Here is a 23,722-nt window from a genome sequence, read left to right as displayed (position 1 = left end):
AATAGGGTGCCATTTCAGACAGAGACACAGAATTATATATTCCAAATGTCACCAGACTAGGCTTGAGTCCCAAATAACACTATTCCCTAGATAGTGCACTACTCTTGACCAAGGCCTATAGGGGTAGTGCACTACATAGGGAATAGGGTGCCATTTCAGACCCAGAATTATATATTCCAAATGTCACCAGACTAGGCTCGAGTCCCAAATAACACTATTCCCTAGATAGTGCACTACTCTTGACCAAGGCCTATAGGTGTAGTGCACTACATAGGGAATAGGGTGTCACGTGGGAGATGTCACCTAGGTCTGCTTCTCTACTCTAAACTCCAGTTTCTGCTACGATTTCAGTGCAATCTTAAAAAAAACAGACAGAAGCAGGAATCTGAAAGGTAAAAGAACGATGGCAGCAACAACAACAGCAGTGTCCCAGCCTCCTGAAACAATACTGACACTACCTACCATCAGTATGTCCATTAAACTACCCATCCTCTCTGGGAGATTTAATTACTGACACTACCTACCATCAGTATGTCCATTAAACTACCCATCCTCTCTGGGAGATGGAGTTTGATTATATATTGTATTGTGATGGTATTATATGTGTGTGGGGAGGGGATAATAATATTGCTAGAGGTTTCTGTTCAGTAGTCTTTCCTCGGACTTCAAAAGTAATAATAAGTGACTGGCATCTTAAACACATCCCTATAGGATCTAGAGACAGACACAGCTGGGGGCCACCTCCATGTGGGGGGGGGGGGGGGGGGGGGGGGTTCATATGTGTGTGTTGTAATGTTTCAGTGTGGTCTACTCGTGAGCTAAAGCCTTGACCGACGTGGCGACTGACTGCATGCGTGGGAGGATAGGTGGAAAAACACTTCCTGTTGAAAAACAAATCCCGCCAGGTGATTGGTTGGTTAGGTGACAGGTCAGAGGTCAAGGGGGGAGAGTTGGTCTGAGCAGACTGAGGAAGTACTTCGTTGAAGCTCCTTTTCTTTTACGTTTGATCTACGGGTTTCTCATTTTCTTCTTCTCTCTCGTTCGTCTCATCTCACAGATCCCCTCTTCTTCTTCTCCTCCTCCTCTTTCTTCCTACTCGTTCTTCTTCTCTCTCGTTCGTCTCATCTCACAGATCCCCTCTTCTCCTCCTCCTCCTTTCTTCCTACTCGTTCTTCTTCTCTCTCGTTCGTCTCATCTCACAGATCCCCTCTTCTCCTCCTCCTCCTTTCTTCCTACTCGTTCTTCTTCTCCTTCTGTTTCAGCAGTTTGTTGATCTCCCTCTTGGCCATGCCAGCGTACTTGCTTATGACGCCATGCTGGTTCAGACCAGGAAGCAGGAGCAGGAAACTCACTGGGAACAAAGGAAACAAGAGTCACTACAGTTGAAATCGGACGTTTACATACACCGTAGCCAAAAACACTTGAACTCAGTTTCACAATTCCTGACATTTAATCCTAGTAAGCATTTATTGTCTTAGTTAGGATCGCCACTTTATTTTAAGAATGTGAAATGTCAGAATAATTAGTAGAGAGAATTATTTATTTCAGCTTTAATTTCTTTCATTACATTCTCAGTGGGACAGAAGTTTACATTCACTCAATTAGTATTTGGTAGCATTGCCTTTAAAATGGTTTAACTTGTGTCAAATGTTTCGGGTAGCCTTCCACAAGCTTCCCACAATAAGTTGGGTGAATTTTGTCCCATTCCTCCTGACAGAGCTGGTGTAACTGAGTCAGGTTTGTAGGCCTCCTTGCTCGCACACACTTTTTCAGTTCTGCCCACACATTTCCTATAGGATTGAGGTCAGGGCTTTGTGATGACCACTCCAATACCTTGACTTTGTTGTCCTTAAGCCGTTTTGCCACAACTTTGGAAGTATGCTTGAGGTCAATGTCCATTCTGAAGACCCATTTGCAACCAAGCTTTAACTTCCTGACTGATGTCTTGAGATGTTGCTTCAATATATCCACATAATTTCCCCTCGTGATGCCATCTATTTATTTTTGAGGTCTTGGCTGATTTCTTTTGATTTTCCCATGTCAAGCAAAGAGGCACTGAGTTTGAAGGTAGGCCTTGAAATACATCCACAGGTACACCTCCAATTGACTCAAATGATGTCAGTTAGCCTATCAGAAGCTTCTAAAGCCATGACATAATTTTCTGGAATTTTCCAAGCTGTTTAAAGGCAGTCAACTTAGTGTATGTAAACTTCTGACCCACTGGAATTGTGACACAGTGAATGATAAGTGAAATAATCTGTCTGTAAACAATTGTTGGAAAAATTACTTGTGTCATGCACAAATTTGATGTCCTAACCGACTGGCCAAAACTATAATTTGTTAACAAGAAATTTGTGGACTAACTAAACAGCATACTGCTTAAAGGGCTGTTTTCATTAGTGCATTCTGTAGCAAAACGAGCCTCTCTTATTGGACAAGCTCAGGTCAGTCCCTCCACCACTGTGCAGCTCGGTTCCTAACGGGTCGATTAAAACAATCTACTCCACGTTTAGTGGAACAATGTCTCACCATATATATATAAACAAGTCGGGATTCTGTAGGACAGTTTGTCTGGTGAACTGGGTGAAGAGACTAGGTCTGCCTCCCAAAGGGCACCCTATTCCCTATGTAGTGCACTACTTTTGACCAGAACCCTATGGGGTTCCCCTAATAGGGACTGATCCTATGATATATAACCCTTTCTCTTAGTGGTATTTTACAGTTGCAGGATGACAATGCACTGACTACTGAACAGCTGTCAGCTGGCTATGAGGCCTTGTGCTTGTCTGTTACAGCTACGTAGTCAGCCAAGGTCTCCGGTGATGTTCGGAATATATAGCTAATGCTGGGTCTCGGTCTGAAATGGCACCCTATTCCCTATGTAGTGCACTACTTTTGACCAGAGCCCTATAGAGAATAGGGTGCCATTTGGAACATGTCCAAGGACTTCCGTCACTGTCAACCTTCGTACATCCTTCCTATGTGGTCACTTCTCTAGTGGTGTCGGGTGGTTTTAACTGTCACTGTAATCATTACTATAGCAACAGGAGAAAGCAGGAGAGAGAGCAGCTACAATGTCACACACCAGAATACAACCGATTGTATTTTATTTTATTTATTTAACTCGGCAAGTCAGTTAAGAACAAATTCTTATTTACAATGACGGCCTACCGGGGAACAGCGGGTTAACTGCCTTGTTCAAGGGCAGAACGACATTTTTAGCTCGGGGATTCGATCCAGCAACCTTTCAGTTACTGGCTCAACGCTCTAACCACTAGGCTACCTGATTGGACCTAAATACTCCTGATTGTTTGAACTCAGAACACCAGGACTGTGTGAAATAATGCAGCAATGAGTAAGCTACAGTTGTGGGACCTTTTGGCTGAGTTAGCCATCAGCCCAGGTGGGTTTAGTACAGGTTGGCTGAGTTAGCCATTAGCCCAGGTGGGTTTAGTACAGGTAGGCTGAGTTAGCCATTAGCCCAGGTAGGTTTAGTACAGGTTGGCTGAGTTAGCCATCAGCCCAGGTGGGTTTAGTACAGGTAGGCTGAGTTAGCCATTAGCCCAGGTAGGTTTAGTACAGGTTGGCTGAGTTAGCCATCAGCCCAGGTGGGTTTAGTACAGGTAGGCTGAGTTAGCCATTAGCCCAGGTAGGTTTAGTACAGGTTGGCTGAGTTAGCCATCAGCCCAGGTGGGTTTAGTACAGGTTGGCTGAGTTAGCCATCAGCCCAGGTGGGCTTAGTACAGGTTGGCTGAGTTAGCCATCAGCCCAGGTGGGCTTAGTACAGGTTGGCTGAGTTAGCCATCAGCCCAGGTGGGCTTAGTACAGGTTGGCTGAGTTAGCCATCAGCCCAGGTGGGTTTAGTACAGGTTGGCTGAGTTAGCCATCAGCCCAGGTGGGCTTAGTACAGGTTGGCTGAGTTAGCCATCAGCCCAGGTGGGCTTAGTACAGGTTGGCTGAGTTAGCCATCAGCCCAGGTGGGCTTAGTACAGGTTGGCTGAGTTAGCCATCAGCCCAGGTGGGTTTAGTACAGGTTGGCTGAGTTAGCCATCAGCCCAGGTGGGCTTAGTACAGGTTGGCTGAGTTAGCCATCAGCCCAGGTGGGCTTAGTACAGGTTGGCTGAGTTAGCCATCAGCCCAGGTGGGTTTAGTACAGGTTGGCTGAGTTAGCCATCAGCCCAGGTGGGCTTAGTACAGGTTGGCTGAGTTAGCCATCAGCCCAGGTGGGTTTAGTACAGGTTGGCTGAGTTAGCCATTAGCCCAGGTAGGTTTAGTACAGGTTGGCTGAGTTAGCCATCAGCCCAGGTGGGTTTAGTACAGGTTGGCTGAGTTAGCCATCAGCCCAGGTGGGTTTAGTACAGGTTGGCTGAGTTAGCCATTAGCCCAGGTGGGTTTAGTACAGGTTGGTTGAGTTAGCCATTAGCCCAGGTGGGTTTAGTACAGGTAGGCTGAGTTAGCCATCAGCCCAGGTGGGTTTAGTACAGGTGGGTTTAGTACAGGTGGGCTGAGTTAGAAATTAGCCCAGGTGGGTTTAGTACAGGTTGGTTAGTTACAGGTTGGTACAATGTCTTCAGAAAATATTCATACCCCTGGACTTACTCCACATGTTGTGTTGCATCTACACAAAATATCCCATCATGACAAAGTGAAAACATGTTTTTAGAAATGATAACAAATGTATAAAATGCATCGAATTTGCATAAGTATTCACAACCCTGAGTCAATAGATGTTAGAAGCACCTTTGGTAGTGATTACATCTGTGAGTCTTTCTGGGTGAGTCTCTAAGAGCTGTGAGTCCTTCTGGGTGAGTCTAAGAGCTGTGAGTCTTTCTGGGTGAGTCTCTAAGAGCTGTGAGTCCTTCTGGGTGAGTCTCTAAGAGCTGTGAGTCCTTCTGGGTGAGTCTCTAAGAGCTGTGAGTCCTTCTGGGTGAGTCTCTAAGAGCTGTGAGTCCTTCTGGGTGAGTCTCTAAGAGCTGTGAGTCCTTCTGGGTGAGTCTCTAAGAGCTGTGAGTCTTTCTGGGTGAGTCTCTAAGAGCTGTGAGTCCTTCTGGGTGAGTCTCTAAGAGCTGTGAGTCTTTCTGGGTGAGTCTCTAAGAGCTGTGAGTCCTTCTGGGTGAGTCTCTAAGAGCTGTGAGTCTTTCTGGGTGAGTCTCTAAGAGCTGTGAGTCCTTCTGGGTGAGTCTCTAAGAGCTGTGAGTCCTTCTGGGTGAGTCTAAGAGCTGTGAGTCCTTCTGGGTGAGTCTCTAAGAGCTTTTACACACCTGGATTGTACAATATTTGCATATTATTATTTTAAAAATTCTTCAAGCTCTGTCAACTTGGTTGTTAATCATTACTAGGCAAACCATTCAAGTATTGCCATAGATTGTCAAGTAGATTTAAGTCGAAACTGCCACTCGGGAACATTCAACGTCTTCTTATACAGTGTATATTTGGCCTTGTGTTTTAGGTTATTGTCCTGCTGAAAGGTGAATTCATCTCACAGTGTCTGGTGGAACGCAGACTGAACCAGGTTTTCCTCTAGGATTATGCCTGTACTTCGCTCCATTCAGTTCGCCCCAAACAAACATTAAAACTTCATATTCAGGACAAAAAGTGAATTGATTTGCCACATTTTTTTGCACTATCACTTTAGTGGATTGCTGTGAACAGGATGCATGTTATGGAATATTTTTCACTCTGTTGTTTAGGTCAGTTTTCTCCTATCACAGCCATTAAACTAACGGTTTTAAAGATCACCATGGTAAAAATCCCTGAGTGGTTTCCTTCCTCTCCGGCAACTGAGTTGCCTGAAGGATGCCTGTATCTTTGTAGTGGCTAGGTGTATTTATACGCCATCCGAAGTGTAATTAATAACTTGACCATGCTCAAAAAGGGACATTCAATTACTGCAATTTTTTGTTGTTGTTTTTACCCATCTACCAATAGGTGCCTTCTTTGCGAGGCATTGCAAAACCTCCTTGTGGTTGAACCAGTGTTTGACTGAGGGACCTGACAAATAACTTTATGTAATATATGAGGTAGTCATTCTAAAATATGTTAAACCCTATTATTGCACACAGAGTGAGTCCATGCAACTTATTATGTGACTCGTTAAGGACATTTTTACTCCTGAACTTATTTAGGCTTGCAATAACAAAGGGGTTGAATAGTTATCCATTAGTAAAAAATAAAATAAAAAAATCTACTTAATTCCACTTTGACATCATGGGGTATAATGTGTTGATCAGAGACACAAAATCTCAATTTAGTCCATTTTAATCCAGTCAAAGGATGTGAATACAGGTACGTTGGTAGGATACAGATGGGTCGGTAGGGTACGGGCACTGTAGGTAGGTCGGTAGGGTACAAGTAGGTAGGTAGGGTACAAGTAGGTAGGTAGGTAGGGTACAGGTAGGTAGGGTGTCGGTAGTGTACAGGTAAGTAGGTAAGGTACAAGTAGGGAGGCAGGGTACAAGTAGGTCAGTAGTGTACATGTAGATAAGGTAGATAGGGTGCATGTAGGTAAGTAGGTAGGGTACAGGTACAGGCAGGTAGACAGGTGCTGGTACGTACCGATCAGGTAGGTGAGGAAAAGGTTGTGGACTTGCTGTCCCATCCAGGCCACCGTCACCAGACTGCTGATCACCGACGCAAAGTACTGTGGGAAGACAACCGGAAATGACATCACTACCCCTTTTCCAAAACAGACAGACCCCTTTTCCAAAACCGACAGACCCCTTTTCCAAAACCGACAGACCCCTTTTCCAAAACAGACAGACCCCTTTTCCAAAACAGACAGACCCCTTTTCCAAAACAGACAGACGCCTTTTCCAAAACCGACAGACGCCTTTTCCAAAACCGACAGACCCCTTTTCCAAAACAGACAGACCCCTTTTCCAAAACAGACAGACCCCTTTTCCAAAACAGACAGACCCCTTTTCCAAAACAGACAGACCCCTTTTCCAAAACAGACAGACCCCTTTTCCAAAACAGACAGACCCCTTTTCCAAAACAGACAGACCCCTTTTCCAAAACAGACAGACCCCTTTCTAAAAACAGACGACAGAGCTAAAGTGGGTCTCGGTGTGTGTGTACCATCTTGGGTTTCTCCTCCTTGAGCGAGAAGAGTCTTTTCCACCAGCCCAGGATGCGACGCTGAGTCTTCACCAGGTTACCACAGATCTCATGGAAACGCTGCTGCTGCTCTGAAGACCTGGAGAGAGGGAGAAAGAGAGGAGGAGAAAGAGAGAGGAGGAGAGGAAGGAAAAGAGAGGAAGGAGGAGGAGAGTGATATTATTACCATTATATCCAAGACCAGTAGTTTTACTCAGTCAACAGCTATCCCTACATCTCTCCATCCATCTGAACAGGAACACTTGATCAGAACCGGCTCAGCAGAATGAGATGAGTCTATCAATGGGGCCATATGATATCTGATAAGGCAGTTGGGGAAATGCCCTTCATTTCTGCTGAGCCACAACTACCCATTTCAGGCTCAGGTCAGAACATGGGCTGTATATACCCACCCTGTACCCTGTATATACCCACCCTGTACCCTGTATATACCCACCCAGATATACCCACCCCGTACCCCAGATATACCCACCCCGTACTCCAGATATACCCACCCACCCTGTACACCAGATAAACCCCCAGGCTCTCACCACTTGTTGGATCCGAAGATGCGGGGTGCTAGGGTAGGCACCAGGTAGTCAGACAGACACAGCAGCATGACAGTGCAGGACAGGCCGGTCAGCACCGAGGGGTCCAGGTAGTAGATCATCCTGGAGAAAAGGAGAGTGGGGGTCAGATGTCTCAATTCCACTGCAAGTCAAAACAAGCGGACACCAGAGAAATGAGGTATTCTATCAAGGGTTCTGAAAAGCTACATTTACTACACCGAACAAAAACAGAAAACGCAATATGCTACAATTAAATATTTTACCGAGTTACAGCTCAAATAAGGAAATCAGTCACTTGAAATACAATGCATTAGGCCCTGTGAAATGGCACGACAATGGGCCTCAATCTCATCACTGCCTCTCGGAGCATTCAAATTGCCCGTCCGATAAAAGGCACTTGTGTTCGTCGTCCGTAGCTTTATGCCTGCCCATTACCCCACCGAGGGGCACTCAGTTCACAATGTTGACATCAGCAAACCGCTCAACCACACGACGCCATAGACGTGGTCTGCAGTTGTGAAGCCGGTTGGACGTACATCCAAATTCTCTAGTATTACTTTGGAAGCGGCTTATGGTAGAGAAATTAACATTAAATTCTCTAGTAACAGCTCTGGTGGACATTCCTGCAGTCAGCATGGCAATTGCACGCTCCTTCAAAACAAAATGCCACAGATCTCTAGTTGTGACAAAACAACACTTTGAGTGGCCTTTTATGTAAAAAAAAAAAGTGCATGTATGACCCTTATTCACAAATCACAGATGCAAGTTTTTTTCTGGGCAGAAGTGAAGACAGTAGCCTAGCGTTACAGATTAGAAGTGTAGAAGTGAAAACAGCAGATGGGTGGTGCTGTTGAGACAACTGTGCTCCATTGCGAACTCATTAAGAATGCTTATGCTGCCGGGAACTTGATTGATGAGGAATACCGGGATCTTGCTGCCCACAGCAACTCTGTTGTCATGGAAACATTTGTCCTGATCCAAAAAAAGAACTTGCTGACAACTCCATTTGAGCTGGACCAAATGGGACAGTGATCCATTTGAGCTGGACCAAATGGGACAGTGATCCATTTCAGCTGGACCAAATGGGACAGTTATCCGACAAGTAAGTAGCTAAACTTTAAATTTATTGAATGATCTCTGATCATTAACCCCTATGAGCGGGATGGTTGTGGGTTGTTGTTTTTATACCAGCCCAAACACAGTGGATATATGTTTTCACATCAAACCACAATATTTTGTTGGCATATTTTATCAGAATAGAATATATTAGGCCTACACATTGAACTGGAAATATCAAAATATACACTGGTTTTCAGGAAGCAGAAGACTCACAGGACTTGTGAAAGTTCCAGGTATGTCCTGCACCCAAGCCTGTGATGTGTGTGTCAGGTTAGGTACTGTGAAGTGAAAGTCCCAGGTATGTCCTGCGACCAAGCCTGTGATGTGTGTGTCAGGTTAGGTACTGTGAAAGTCCCAGGTATGTCCTGCACCCAAGCCTGTGATGTGTGTGTCAGGTTAGGTACTGTGAAGTGAAAGTCCCAGGTATGTCCTGCGACCAAGCCTGTGATGTGTGTGTCAGGTTAGGTACTGTGACTGCAAAAATAAAGGATATCAATGCAAAAGGACCAATAAAGTATTGTTACTTTTATAATATATATATATTTTTGTGTTGAAAAAAAATAACATTCAACCTCCACCCACCCAGAGAGAAAAGTGAAGACACTTGGTTGCATATTAAAAAATAAAACACTTAGTATACAACACAACGTCAGTAACTGTTGTATGTGCTTCCCAAAAGTCCGTGTGGCTACGTTCATCCTGGAGTGGTCTTCTAACCAGGACCTCGTTCTCAGGTCTCTCCTCTGTAACAGTGTTTAAGTGGGACATTAGGTTTGGGCAGGTGGGATGAAGGATCCCTGTAAACCACTGGTGGATCCTGTCACCAGTCCAGCACCTGGTCAACCAGGTTCTACCGGGACTGTTTTAGTTAATAGATGTATTGTTGTCATCCACTGTTTTAGTTAATAGATGTGTTGTTGTCATCTACTGCTTGGGCTGTTTTAGTTAATAGATGTGTTGTTGTCATCCACTGCTTGGGCTGTTTTAGTTAATAGATGTGTTGTTGTCATCCACTGCTTGGGCTGTTTTAGTTAATAGATGTGTTGTCATCCACTGCTTGGGCTGTTTTAGTTAATAGATGTGTTGTCATCCACTGCTTGGGCTGTTTTAGTTAATAGATGTGTTGTCATCCACTGCTTGGGCTGTTTTAGTTAATAGATGTGTTGTCATCCACTGCTTGGGCTGTTTTAGTTAATAGATGTGTTGTCATCCACTGCTTGGGCTGTTTTAGTTAATAGATGTGTTGTCATCCACTGCTTGGGCTGTTTTAGTTAATAGATGTGTTGTCATCCACTGCTTGGGCTGTTTTAGTTAATAGATGTGTTGTCATCCACTGTTTTAGTTAATAGATGTGTTGTCATCCACTGTTTTAGTTAATAGATGTGTTGTCATCCACTGTTTTAGTTAATAGATGTGTTGTCATCCACTGCTTGGGCTGTTTTAGTTAATAGATGTGTTGTCATCCACTGTTTTAGTTAATAGATGTGTTGTCATCCACTGCTTGGGCTGTTTTGGGAAGACAGCCTTTAGTAAGTGTTTCTCACCTACACAATGAATCCAGAGTGCAGTTAGACATGTTTATATGGTAAACGCACACACTAAATGATTGAAGTTTGGGTTTCACCAAATACAGGTAGAGTAGCTGACGCAACAGGAAAGGTGGTAGTTTATATGACACTAGACCATGTCTTCAAAGTGATGTAATGCCTGGTCCATTTTATAATAGGAGGCATCAAGTCAAATCAGGTTGATCCATTCCTTCAACTCCTTTACGTACCAGTCCCTGGCAACTTCTTTACGTACCAGTCCCTGGCAACTTCTTTACGTACCAGTCCCTGGCAACTTCTTTACGTACCAGTCCCTGGCAACTTCTTTACGTACCAGTCCCTGGCAACTTCTTTACGTACCAGTCCCTGGCAACTTCTTTACGTACCAGTCCCTGGCAACTTCTTTACGTACCAGTCCCTGGCAACTTCTTTACGTACCAGTCCCTGGCAACTTCTTTACGTACCAGTCCCTGGCAACTTCTTTACGTACCAGTCCCTGGCAACTTCTTTACGTACCAGTCCCTGGCAACTTCTTTACATACCAGTGCCTGGCAACTTCTTTACGTACCAGTCACTGGCACTTCCTTGCCCACATTTTCAAAACGCCAAATACTGACAAAGATTATTTCAGTATACATTTTTTGAAAGCTGTTTTACTTTAATTAAAATAATGAAGTCGTACCTTGCTTCTTAAGGAGCCGAGCCAAAAATCCATCCATAGAACCGTGGAGGCAATTATTTTATATAAAAAGACTTAGTCATTCATTACCCAGTACTTGTCTCCTAGTCATATTAGCAACACATCCTAGTTGTTGAAAATAGATTCCCCCTCTAGGTTTCTAATGGAAATGTTCATCTCCGTCACATATAGAACCGCTCGTATTGGGTGAGCTGTTCAGAACGGTGTTGTCCTGAGATTTACATGTTGGTGAATGTCGTCCTGAGATGTACATGTTGGTGAATGTCGTCCTGAGATGTACATGTTGGTGAATGTTTGAAAATGGGTTTCATTACAGCCGTTGCGTGTTCAATACCAGGCTACAGCCTTTTGACTGGAAGGTGATTGGCTTGATATTGTTGCATGTTTCCATTAAGCACTTAATGAAACATGTCCTTTCCTTGTATGCACACATAGTGTTTTTGTGGTTCCTGGAGCCAGGTATTATGGGTAATATGCCCCAGGTGGTTCCTGGAGCCAGGTATTATGGGTAATATGCCCCAGGTGGTTCCTGGAGCCAGGTATTATGGGCAATAATGTTAAGCCAATGGGGCTAAAAGTAATTATGTTGTTAGGATAATCATAGCCATAATGGACAGGTGAGGCGGGGGTTATGAATACACAACAGACCAGACTGACTACTTGCAACCTAATTAGGCCTACGCCAGGGGGTGCCTGGGACCATGCATTCCACGCTAATAGGCCTATGCCAGGGGGTGCCTGGGACCATGCATTCCACGCTAATAGGCCTACGCCAGGGGGTGCCTGGGACCATGCATTCCACGCTAATAGGCCTACACCAGGGGGTTCCTGGGACCATGCATTCCACGCTAATAGGCTTACACCAGGGGGTTCCTGGGACCATGCATTCCACGCTAATAGGCCTACACCAGGGGGTTCCTGGGACCATGCATTCCACGCTAATAGGCCTACACCAGGGGGTCCCTGGGACCATGCATTCCAACCTAATAGGCCTACACCAGGGGGTTCCTGGGACCATGCATTCCACCCTAATAGGCCTACACCAGGGGGTTCCTGGGACCATGCATTCCACGGTAATAGGCCTACACCAGGGAGTTCCTGGGACCATGCATTCCATGCAAGGCTATAGAGTTGTTAAAAGCATGAAATGTTGCCATGCAAATAAACGATGGCTAGCCAACACAGACATTATAGATTGATAAGTAGACAAGATCCTAAATAATTTAAATGCAAAACCTTTTATTTTAATTCTGTATATTCTGCAATGTAAGATGACACAATTACTATCTGTTATCTCCTTCAACCCCGTGTCATAAAGACAGGACACATCTGCTAACTGGCTGTCTACAATGATATGGTGCAACGGTTACAACACAATAAGATCCACTCGAACTGCAATGAAGAAACAACATACCTCAGCAGCAATGTCATATCCAGCCCACGAGAATACAGAAGCAAGAGCTGCCAGAGTTCTACGTGTTCCCCCACACGAGAATACAGAAGCAAGAGCTGTCAGAGTTCTACGTGTTCCCCCACACGAGAATACAGAAGCAAGAGCTGTCAGAGTTCTACGTGTTCCCCCACACGAGAATACAGAAGCAAGAGCTGTCAGAGTTCTACGTGTTCCCCCACACGAGAATACAGAAGCAAGAGCTGTCAGAGGTCTACGTGTTCCCCCACACGAGAATACAGAAGCAAGAGCTGTCAGAGGTCTACGTGTTCCCCCACACGAGAATACAGAAGCTAGAGCTGTCAGAGTTCTACGTGTTCCCCCCCAGCATTTCAGAATTGTAGTCATCGTCGTTGATGAAGTGCTTAGGCTACTACACACGTCTGTATCGGTCTCTTTCAAAAAAGAAAACAGTGACATTTTGTTCCTTCTTAAAGCCACGGACTGAAAACACACATGCACAGTTGTTACCCATCTCCAATGTTATTGCAGTCGGCCACATAAAATAATACCGATCACTTTAGGAGGAAAAGAACACACTTCCTGTCTCAAAACCTATAATACTTTTAATTATATATATATATAAAACAATTTCAAAGAGCTCATTTGGCCATATGCTTTCAATAAAACAAAAGAATGTGTCCACAATTCCCAGGTTTCTCAATCGCCCTGACTAACGGAGCAGAGCTAGTGCACAACAGAACGCCACGAGTCACATGACCCTTTTATTTTGGCCTCTTTCCAGTCCTAGGCCCCAGGGAGAGAAGGCAAAGTCCACCTAACTAGTTCATGTATGGAATCACTTGGGAAATGTAGAATTTTAGGTCAACTTACCCTTTAAAAAGTGATAAATATGTCAAGACAAAATGTGTATGTAGAATAGCACGCCCCATAGCAAAATGTGATGGTAGGAAGTTAGCAGAATGTGATGGTAGGAAGTTAGCAGAATGTGATGGTAGGAAGTTAGCAGAATGTGATGGTAGGAAGTTAGCAGAATGTGATGGTAGGAAGTTAGCAGAATGTGATGGTAGGAAGTTAGCAGAATGTGATGGTAGGAAGTTAGCAGAATGTGATGGTAGGAAGTTAGCAGAATGTGATGGTAGGAAGTTAGCAGAATGTGATGGTAGGAAGTTAGCAGAATGTGATGATGCAGGAAGTTAGCAGAATGTGTTAATGTAGGAAGTTAGCTGGCTTCCTGCATCAACACATTATGCTATGGGGCAGAGAAATACGCACTTAGGGAGCCTTTCACTTACACTGTGTTATCAAAATACCCCTCAAGAGAGGCATAATGTGTGGAACTGTGGAACTGCAGGAAATTCATTTAACATGTGAATTTTTTACATTTTTATCTGGGGGACATTGCGTGTCAAGACATTAACATCCCGTATTGATTAAATAGAGCTAAATATTTATTACATTTTTTAATTTAACTAGGCAAGTCAGTTAAGAACAAATTCTTAATTACAATGACAGCCTACCGGGGAAAAGTGGTGTGTTAACTGCCTTGTTCAGGGGCAGAACGACAGATCTTTTTCCCTTGTCAGCTCGGGGGATTCAACCCAGCAACCTTTCAGTTCCTGGCCCAATGCTCTAACCACTAGGCTACCCTGCCTCTAACCACTAGGCTACCCTGCCTCTAACCACTACCCTGCCACCTCCAAATATCAACTGTATGGTGGCAAGAGCACAACTGCTTCCACAGCCGAGTGCCGTGTGGAAAGAGACGTGTTCCAATGAGCCCAGTCACTGGACAACATGTCGAAATGCAATCTGGGAAAAGACAACCGTTTTGATGGTAATGACTGAAAAGAGGATCCAAGCTATCCACTGCTGTATGATCTATTCCTCAACTCCAATTGGCAGTGTTTCACAACAGGAGTGTCCGGCATGACAAAGGAAAGGAACCGCGTCGGCCATTCAACTGCATAAAGGGTTGGCCTACATCCTCTTTAACAATGTACAATTGGTAAACAAGCTGCCTCATGCTACAGAAACAGGGGATTGGGCTCCTGTCTTGTGCTGTTCTGGCTCGTACTAGGCTACTTAACTAAACTCGGTCTCTGTGTGGGCGTGCCTGTCCACCGTGTGTCTGTCTTCTCTCTGTGTGGTGTTCTGTGATAACGCTGACTGTAACCCCCTGCTGGAGCCACCATGCTGATTGTGATTACCCATGATTAAAATTCTGCCTAAATAGCTTTCTCCTGTGATCTCGCCCACGAGCCTGTAGTTGTCACTTGGTACTGGCCCGGTGTGCTACTGGCAAATTTACCTGAATGTCAAGCCCTGGTGTGTGTGTGTGAGCGAGGCCAGGTGTGCTAGAGACAGAACAGCTGTGTGTGAGAGCGTGACAGGACAGCTGTATGTATCAGGTGTGTGAGAGTGTGTGACAGGACAGCTGTGTGTATCATGTGTGTGTGTGAGAGCGTGACAGGACAGCTGTGTGTATGAGAGCGTGACAGGACAGCTGTATGTATCGTGTGTGTGAGAGTGTGTGACAGGACAGCTGTGTGTATCGTGTGTGTGTGAGAGCGTGACAAGACAGCTGTATGCATCGTGTGTGTGTGAGAGCGTGACAGTAGAGCTGTATGCATCGTGTGTGTGTGAGAGCGTGACAGGACAGCTGTGTGTATCGTGTGTGTGTGAGAGCATGACAGGACAGCTGTATGCATTGTGTGTGTGAGTACTACTCACATGAAGACCAGTGTGATGGCTGCCATCAGGGCTGTGTGTGTGTGTGAGTACTACTCACATGAAGACCAGTGTGATGGCTGCCATCAGGGCTGTGTGTGTGTGAGTACTACTCACATGAAGATCAGTGTGATGGCTGCCATCAGGGCTGTGTGTGTGTGAGTACTACTCACATGAAGATCAGTGTGATGGCTGCCATCAGGGCTGTGTGTGTGTGAGTACTACTCACATGAAGATCAGTGTGGTGGCTGCCATCAGGGCTCCAGGGAACCATGGTTTCTTCCAACGCAGGACCTGGTCCCCAGCCAGGATCACCTCTCCCCAGCCCTGCAGCTGCTCCTCCAGCTGGGCCGTCTCCTGGGCCTGGAACACAGACACCGACCGAGACACACGCCAGAGACAGAGGTTAGGAAGTAGCCTTGGACGAGCCAGAACGGTCCATGAGACAGGAGCCCATCTCCTGTTTCTGAAGAGTGAGGCAGCTTGATCTACCAGTACACCTCCTGGACAGGACGCTAGTCTATTGCAGAGTCAGGTGTTAACCTCCTGGACAGAACACTAGTCTATTGTAGAGTCAGGTGTTAACCTCCTGGACAGGACGCTAGTCTATTGCAGAGCCAGGTGTTAACCTCCTGGACAGGACGCTAGTCTATTGCAGAGCCAGGTGTTAACCTCCTGGACAGGACACTAGTCTATTGTAGAGCCAGGTGTTAACCTCCTGGACAGGACGCTAGTCTATTGCAGAGCCAGGTGTTAACCTCCTGGACAGGACACTAGTCTATTGTAGAGCCAGGTGTTAACCTCCTGGACAGGACACTAGTCTATTACAGAGTCAACTGGACAGGACACTAGTCTATTGCAGAGTCACCTGGACAGGACACTAGTCTATTGCAGAGTCACCTGGACAGGACACTAGTCTATTGCAGATCCAGGTGTTAACCTCCTGGACAGGACACTAGTCTATTGCAGAGCCAGGTGTTAACCTCCTGGACAGGACACTAGTCTATTGCAGAGCCAGGTGTTAACCTCCTGGACAGGACACTAGTCTATTGCAGAGCCAGGTGTTAACCTCCTGGACAGGACACTAGTCTATTGCAGAGCCAGGTGTTAACCTCCTGGACAGGACACTAGTCTATTGCAGAGCCAGGTGTTAACCTCCTGGACAGGACACTAGTCTATTGCAGAGCCAGGTGTTAACCTCCTGGACAGGACACTAGTCTATTGCAGAGCCAGGTGTTAACCTCCTGGACAGGACACTAGTCTATTGCAGAGCCAGGTGTTAACCTCCTGGACAGGACACTAGTCTATTGCAGAGCCAGGTGTTAACCTCCTGGACAGGACACTAGTCTATTGCAGAGCCAGGTGTTAACCTCCTGGACAGGACACTAGTCTATTGCAGAGCCAGGTGTTAACCTCCTGGACAGGACACTAGTCTATTGTAGAGCCACCTGGACAGGACACTAGTCTATTGCAGAGCCACCTGGACAGGACACTAGTCTATTGCAGAGCCAGGTGTTAACCTCCTGGACAGGACACTAGTCTATTGCAGAGCCAGGTGTTAACCTCCTGGACAGGACACTAGTCTATTGCAGAGTCACCTGGACAGGACACTAGTCTATTGCAGAGCCAGGTGTTAACCTCCTGGACAGGACACTAGTATATTGCAGAGCCAGGTGTTAACCTCCTGGACAGGACACTAGTCTATTGTAGAGTCAGGTGTTAACCTCCTGGACAGGACACTAGTCTATTGCAGAGTCACCTGGACAGGACACTAGTCTATTGCAGAGCCAGGTGTTAACCTCCTGGACAGGACGCTAGTCTATTACAGAGCCAGGTGTTAACCTCCTGGACAGGACACTAGTCTATTGCAGAGCCAGGTGTTAACCTCCTGGACAGGACACTAGTCTATTGTAGAGCCACCTGGACAGGACACTAGTCTATTGCAGAGCCAGGTGTTAACCTCCTGGACAGGACACTAGTCTATTGCAGAGTCACCTGGACAGGACACTAGTCTATTGCAGAGCCACCTGGACAGGACACTAGTCTATTGCAGAGCCAGGTGTTAACCTCCTGGACAGGACACTAGTCTATTGCAGAGTCACCTGGACAGGACACTAGTCTATTGCAGAGCCACCTGGACAGGACACTAGTCTATTGCAGAGCCAGGTGTTAACCTCCTGGACAGGACACTAGTCTATTGCAGAGCCAGGTGTTAACCTCCTGGACAGGACACTAGTCTATTGCAGAGCCAGGTGTTAACCTCCTGGACAGGACACTAGTCTATTGCAGAGCCAGGTGTTAACCTCCTGGACAGGACGCTAGTCTATTGCAGAGCCACCTGGACAGGACACTAGTCTATTGCAGAGCCAGGTGTTAACCTCCTGGACAGGACACTAGTCTATTGCAGAGCCAGGTGTTAACCTCCTGGACAGGACACTAGTCTATTGCAGAGCCAGGTGTTAACCTCCTGGACAGGACACTAGTCTATTGCAGAGCCAGGTGTTAACCTCCTGGACAGGACACTAGTCTATTGCAGAGCCAGGTGTTAACCTCCTGGACAGGATACTAGTCTATTGCAGAGCCAGGTGTTGAGCGTTGTTTAAATACATACACAAATCCCCGGCTCACAAAACATGGCAAAGTTGCAATTTGACCAGTGTGATTCATTTTTAATTCCCCTTAATTTAACCAGGTAGGCCAGTTGAGAACAAGTTCTCATTTACAACTGCGACCTGGCCAAGATAAAGCAAAGCAGTGCGACAAAAACAACAGTTACACATAGGATAAACAAACGTACAGTCAATAACACAATAGAAAATCTACATACAGTGTGTGCAAATGGAGTAAGGAGGTACGGCAATAAATAGGCCACGGCAGTAGTCCCCCCCCCCCCCCCCCAAGGTGTGTGAAAACGCAGCCTGATAACGGGTCAGGTTGACAAGGACTCAAGATGCACTGGTGCACTCAGAAGAAAAGCCATCTAACTCTCAGTCCAGACAACGCTGAACTCCAATTCACATATAGTTAACAGTTTAGCCTGTTCATCTAAGGAGCTAGGCTGAGTCCCAAATGGCACCCTATTCCCTATAGGACTCTGGTTAATGAAGTGCACTATATAGGAACTAGGGCGCCATTTGGACGTAAACAGACTGCACCACAGAAATACCACTGTTAAATGGCTTGCTAATACCTTAAGCCCTGCTGACTTCCAAACATCCCTCTACTACTATCAGTTGGCGGCTGTGCAGAGCCACAGGGCCGAAGGGTTGAGGAAAACAGAGGTGTCATTGTGAATGGTCTGGGGAAGTGAAATAATCCCACGTTGTGCCGGCACCACAAAGACCCGTCTTCATACAGACATCTCTATTCCACTGAACGCCATGTCGTCTCATGACCCACAGCCAGCCAGGAAAAGGCATAGCTATTAACGTTACAGACTTGTTTTGCCACACAGATCATCATCGTGATGTGATCCATCCTAGTTGTCAGTTGATCCTCTGTGGTAGGTTTTGTTCGGTGGATGAATGTAATCAACGATAGACGAGGCCTGACTGCCGCATCTGAGAGCTGTCGTTAAGCTGACACAGCACGATTTAACTGAAGACAGTTTCAACCTGATTCTAGTGTTCCATCGCGGTTCCCAAACCTTCTCCCACTCAGGCTCCCCTTCCAGCATTGGTGAACAATCCCCCTGCATATCTATTTATATGGCCACAAACTGTTTACACCCTCTTGTTGCTAGACAACTAATTTTTGCCGTTTTAAAAAGCATATTTCCTGCAGTTCTACAAAAAAAAAATCTTGGTGTACTGAGAAAATTCAGTTTTGAAGCCAATTTTCTTTCAATTCCATACATTTTGCCATGGCTAATGTGTATTCATGTGATATTTGAGTGACTAACATTACTACAAAATCTATAAGCAAAAAAATCAATAAAAAAAGCCAACGTGGGCTAGTTGATCAGGACATTAGTTATAAGTTATAAGCGGCAGGTAACCTAGTAGTTAGAGCGTTGGGCCAGTAACTGAAAGGTTGCTGGATCGAATCCCCGAGGTACAAATCTGTCATTCTACCCCTGAACAAGGCAGTTAACACACGGTTCCCAGTAGGCCGTCATTGTAAACAAGAATGTGTTCTTTAACTGACATGCCTAGTTAAATAAAAGGTTAAAAAATAAATATCTCTAAGAAATACAATGACTGAAAATAGAAAAACTGATGCACTACCCAATTTCAAAACAATCCAGATTAACCTGGACCGAGTTTCAGTTTGGGAACCACTGCTCGAGAATGTAGTGAAATACAGATCAATTCAAACAGGTGCTACGACTGTGATCACGCTCTCCGTAGCCGATGTGAGCAAGACCAATAAAACAGGTCAACCTTCACAAGGCCACAGGGGCCAGACGGATTACCAGGACGTGGGTACTCTGAGGATGCAAGGACCAACTGACAAGTGTCTCCACTGACATTTTCAACCTCTCCCTGCCAGAGTCTGTAATAGCTACACATTTCAAGCAGACCACCTTAGTACCTGTGCCCAAGAAAGCGAAGGTTCCCTGCCTAAATGATTACCACCCTGTAGCACTCATGTAGGTAGCCATGAAGTGCTTTGAAAGGCTGGTTAAGGCTCACAACACCATCATCCCAGAAACCCTAGACCCACAATTCACAAAACACCCCAACAGATCCACAGATGATTGCTCTCCACACTGCCTTTTCACACCTGGACAAGAGGAACACCTATGTGAGAATGATGCACACTGCCCTAACCCATCTGGACAAGAGGAACACCTATGTGAGAATGATGCACACTGCCCTAACCCATCTGGACAAGAGGAATACCGACGTGAGAATGCTGTTTATCTACTACAGCTCAGCATTTAACACCATAGTACCCTCCAAACTTGTCATCAAGCTCGAGACCCTGGGTATCCCCGCTATCATCCAGAAGGCGAGGCCAGTACAGGTGCATCAAAGCAGGGACCGAGAGACTGAAAAACAGCTTCTATCTCAAGGCCATCAGACTGTTAAACAGCCATCGCTAACATTGAGTGGCTGCTGCCAACATACTGACTCAACTCCAGCCACTTTAATAATGGAAAAATGTATGTAATAAATGTATCACTAGCCACTTTAAACAATGCCACTTTTATATAATGTTTACATACCCTACATTACTCATCTCATATGTATATACTGTACTCTACCATCTACTGCATCTTGCCTTTGCCGTTCTATACCATCAGTCAATATACACACACACATACATATATATACACACATACATATACATATACACATATACATATACATATACATATATATATATATATATATATACACACACACACATATACACATATACATATATACACATATACATATTCTTATTCATTCCTTTACACGTGTGTATTAGGTAATTGTTATGAAATTGTTATGTTGGACATTACTGCATTGGACATTACTGCATTGGACATTACTGCATTGGACATTACTGCATTGTCAGAACTAGAAGCACAAACGTTTCACAACACTCGCATTAACATCTGCTATGTGACAAATAACATTTGATTTGTTCATTGACTACAGCTCAACACCATAGTGCCCACGAAGCGCATCACTAAGCTAATGACCCTGGGACTAAACACCTCCCTCTGCAACTGGATCCTGGACTTCCTGACAGGCCGCCCCCAGGTTGTAAGGCTGGGCAACAATACATCTGCCACGTTGATCCTCAACACGGGGGCCCCTCAGAGATACGTGTTTAGTCCCCTCCCAGTTTCCATGTTCACCCACGACTGCGTGGCCAAGCACGATTCCAGCACCATCATTAAGTTTTCTAACGACACAACAGTGGCAGGCCTGATCACCGACAACAATGAAAGCCTATAGGGAGGTCAGAGACCTGGCAGTGTGGTGCCAGGACAACAACCACTCCCTCAATGTGAGCATGACAAAGGAGCTGATCGTGGACTACAGGAAAAGTAGGACCGAGCACGCCCCCATTCACATCAACGGGGCTGTAGTGGAGCAGATTGAGAGCTTCAAGTGTCCACATCACCAACAAATGATCATAGTCCAAACACACCAAGACAGTCCTGAAGAGGGCACAACAATGCATTTCCCCCCTCAGGAGACTGAAAAGATATGGCATGGGTCCCCAGATCCTCAAGATCTGCTGCACCATCGTGAGCATGGTGACTGGTTGCATCACTGCCTGGTACGGCAACTGCTCGGCATCCAACCGTAAGGCACTACAGAGGGTAGCGCGCACGGCCCAGTACGTCACTGGGGCCAAGCTTCCTGGCATCCAGGACCTATATACTAGGCTGTGTCAGAGGAAGGCCCTCCCTCTACAGTCAACCAGGACCTATATACTAGGCTGTGTCAGAGGAAGGCCCTCCAAAAATTGTCTACAGTCATCCAAGAAATAGACTGCATTGTTGGTTTAGGGCTTGTAGTAAGTAGTTCTCTTTAGCCCATGTCATTATGAATCACAGAATGAATCATTAGATTGTTCGCTACAAGATTACAAATGTAATATGCTTGTACTTAATTAACAGTGTTGATTACATGAGAACGTTAGTTTGTTGTGACCTTCGCCCAGCTCTAGGATGCATCTCGTCCATATTTCGGCATTTGTAGTTGGTAACATTAGGAGGCGTTTCTGCGCTTTGAATGACTGATACCCTCATAATTTTCATCTTCCAGATCAGTGACTTTCTATTCCTCTAACCCGAATCAATCAATGTTGCAAGGGGCCGTTTCTATGGCAATTTATACAACGGGCGGATCAGATCCTGAATGCTGATTGGTTAAAACAGCATTCCAGCCTGTGTCTACATCACAAATTACCACCTGCTAAATCTTCGACGTTAAAATGCCTATTTGTATCGGGACTATACATTGTGGAAGGATGAAATTGTATGAATAAATTAATCAAGATAACGTTAATGAAAATATGTCAATCATTATTTGAATATGTTCCTAACCCGTTGTATAAATGCCCTCGAAGGCGGTGTTTGGAGGAAAGTATTTGACTCTAACGGGGAGATTTGCGGCACACCACCTGCCCTCGACTACAAGCATTTCGCTATCGTCGCAATAACATCTGCTAACCATGTGTATGTGACCAATAAAATGTGATTTTTATCTCGGGCCTAACACCACCCGTGCCAATATATCCTTCAAACATAGTCTTCTCGGGCATTATCATTTAATTAAAAAAGGTTAGCCTCAGAACTGCACAATGAAAACTGGGAGACTTTTGTCTGGGAAGGGTATATACACTGAAATTCAGTCTTAACGTGCATTAATATATAGGCTCAATTTTGTTTTGTATTCCCCGGATTTCGTTTAGAACAGGTCAATGTTATTACACCATCTAGGTTACCAGTCGACGTTCAAATGCATCGCCGTTCAGCCCTCGGTCCGAGCAGCGACCACTTCTGACCATGGTCTTAATTACACTAGTCACTCTAACCATGCTTAATTGAGTAAATCGTCTAACTTTTACACCAAATATATAAATTAGTCATCTTTCGGTGACTAATCAAATAGTTAAGGTAACGCACATTTGGTAACTTCAAAGGGGATGTTAAATAAATGTCACAAGATCCAAATTAGACATGGGCTCTCTCCGGCTTGTCAGCTGAACGCGACACAATTAAAATAACCTTACGGACAGCCGCTGTGTTGGCTAGCAGGCCAAATAAACACAGCTAGCTACAAAAACACCTTTCCCCAATTAGCCGTATCATGCGAGAACAGCTAGTTAGCCGAGCAATAATGTTAGCTATAAGGCCAATATTAGACTGTATAACGTTAATTGTTAGTGTAGATAATGTTAACGGCCTATGTAAAATGATACATAGGCCGTCTAACAAACCATGTATTGTTATGGCTTGGTTAATTTGCTCAGATGGTCAGATGAATGATTTAATTTGTTGGGCACGGTTCTCATTTTCACTAATCCTCCTTCGCTAGCATAGCTGGTTAATTGGTAGCATTTCGAAGGCCGTTGTTGACAAGCGAACGACAGCAGTCAAGCAACACTATGACGTTAACGTTACCTAAATTCAGGAACAAAAGCTTGTCAAGTCGAAAGTGGGATAACGTTACTTACGAGTACGTTGGCGCTTTTGTTGTCTCCCTCTGCCATAGCTAGCGGTTGTTTAAGTTTTCGGTGATGTTTTAAAGGCAAATTTAAAACGACCCAGGGGCGCAGCAGACGCTTCCCTCTCTTCTTTGTGGATTTTGCAGTTCACAAACCAACCGTTGGATGCCCGGCAGGATGGACTTGCGAACAACGTCATGGCTAAAGGCTTTATGGGTAATGTAGTCCACGCCCCCTTTCCTCGGCGTTGCCCAAAATAAAATTACTCGGCTGACATTTACGACCCAAATTAATTTAAAATCAATAAACCGTTTAAGCAGGAGGAAACTCCTACCACAAGGAAATTAGAAGAATGAGCAATAATTTAATTGGTGAACCTCTGACCAATTTCACAAATCACTTGATTGATTAGATTTAACCTCAATGGAATTGG

The 23,722-nt window shown here is 45.1% G+C and overlaps 1 protein-coding gene across 1 annotated transcript; it reads right to left on the bottom strand.

Annotated features, from left to right (window-relative positions):
- Positions 1–990: 990 nt before the first annotated feature.
- On the bottom strand, positions 991–23,488 carry arl6ip1 (ARL6 interacting reticulophagy regulator 1). Its single transcript, XM_090197770.1, has 6 exons — positions 23,299–23,488; positions 15,401–15,534; positions 7,647–7,766; positions 7,078–7,195; positions 6,556–6,640; positions 991–1,351 (listed from the first exon to the last, which is right to left on the bottom strand). Exons 1-6 carry the CDS (start codon positions 23,332–23,334, stop codon positions 1,233–1,235), a joined length of 612 nt encoding a protein of 203 aa, XP_090053896.1. The 5' UTR covers positions 23,335–23,488; the 3' UTR covers positions 991–1,232.
- Between the last annotated feature and the right edge of the window lie 234 nt (positions 23,489–23,722).

The sequence above is a fragment of the Oncorhynchus mykiss genome, chromosome 13 (genome assembly GCF_057628025.1).
Source record: "Oncorhynchus mykiss isolate SJ-2025 chromosome 13, ASM5762802v1, whole genome shotgun sequence".
In the NCBI taxonomy this organism is placed as follows: Eukaryota; Metazoa; Chordata; class Actinopteri; order Salmoniformes; family Salmonidae; genus Oncorhynchus; species Oncorhynchus mykiss.
The sequence above is the reverse complement of the archived record's forward strand: the minus strand, read 5'-3'. Positions and strand labels throughout refer to the sequence as shown.